Source organism: Olea europaea, unplaced genomic scaffold, assembly GCF_002742605.1.
Source record: "Olea europaea var. sylvestris unplaced genomic scaffold, O_europaea_v1 scaffold12353, whole genome shotgun sequence".
NCBI classification, from domain to species: Eukaryota; Viridiplantae; Streptophyta; class Magnoliopsida; order Lamiales; family Oleaceae; genus Olea; species Olea europaea.
Window position 1 is genome coordinate 1 of NW_019229787.1, and position 900 is coordinate 900.

The 900-nt window shown below is 39.2% G+C and overlaps 1 protein-coding gene across 1 annotated transcript; it reads right to left on the reverse strand.

Annotated features, from left to right (window-relative positions):
- Positions 1-33: 33 nt before the first annotated feature.
- LOC111374316 lies at positions 34-591 on the reverse strand (the record flags this gene model as incomplete). Its single annotated transcript, XM_022996971.1, has 1 exon — positions 34-591. A coding segment is annotated over exon 1 (558 nt), but the record flags the coding sequence as incomplete, so codon positions are not given.
- Positions 592-900: the final 309 nt, after the last annotated feature.

Below are 900 nucleotides of genomic sequence, written 5' to 3' on the forward strand. Positions count from 1 at the left end.
ACCACAAGTATTTTTCCGATCACTCCGGCTTACCGGAGCCTTCCCTTCGGCATCAATCCAAGGAAAAATACTACGGGTATTGCAACGAAACTGCCGGTTCTTTATATCTTGAAGATCCATCTCCGGTGGAAATTTAACAATCCCAAACATGAAAACATACCACCTTGGCTTCAAAGCCCTAAAGGGCCTAAACCCTAAAGATCTGCTGCTTCGCAATAGCCCCGTGTTTGTACCTTTTGATCTCATGATCTTTAACTCATCCCATGATTGAAATTGTCGTGGATGAATCTCTTCTGATTTCTGATCATCTTGAAGGAGATGCTCCTGAACATCATCAAGAACAGGAACAGGTTGGAGTTTGAAGGGCAAAAGTTCACCACAGAAAATAATTTCTTCTGCATGGGACATTTCAGAACTTATATCGCTGAAAAATTCAAATATATTGGACGATGATGTTTGTATATCACGATTCTTGCATAAGTCTTTGATGATCTGATCATTTTCATCTGTGTTTATAGGAAAATCACAAAGCGAGAGTGCTTCATCTGATTCTTCTGCTGCATTTTCTTGAATATTTGCAGTATCAACCATTTTATGAGAAAGTAAGTTTGGTGGAGAAAAACCAATGGTGCTGGACAGGGTGGGATCTATATAATAATTGGAAGAGAAAGAAAAGAAAGGTAAAATTAAGACTACTAGTGTATGAAAATGACTGGATGAAATGATTCTTGAGCAATATTGTTGACACCGTTTTTCGTAATGGCAACGTGGATAACAGACAATCAAGCCCTCTCACGTCCACATAAGCAAATTTCGACACGTTTTGATCGGAGATTCGATTGGAGATATGCGGTAGTTATATAGGTGGGAGATACTTTACGACACGAGACGAAAACGTTC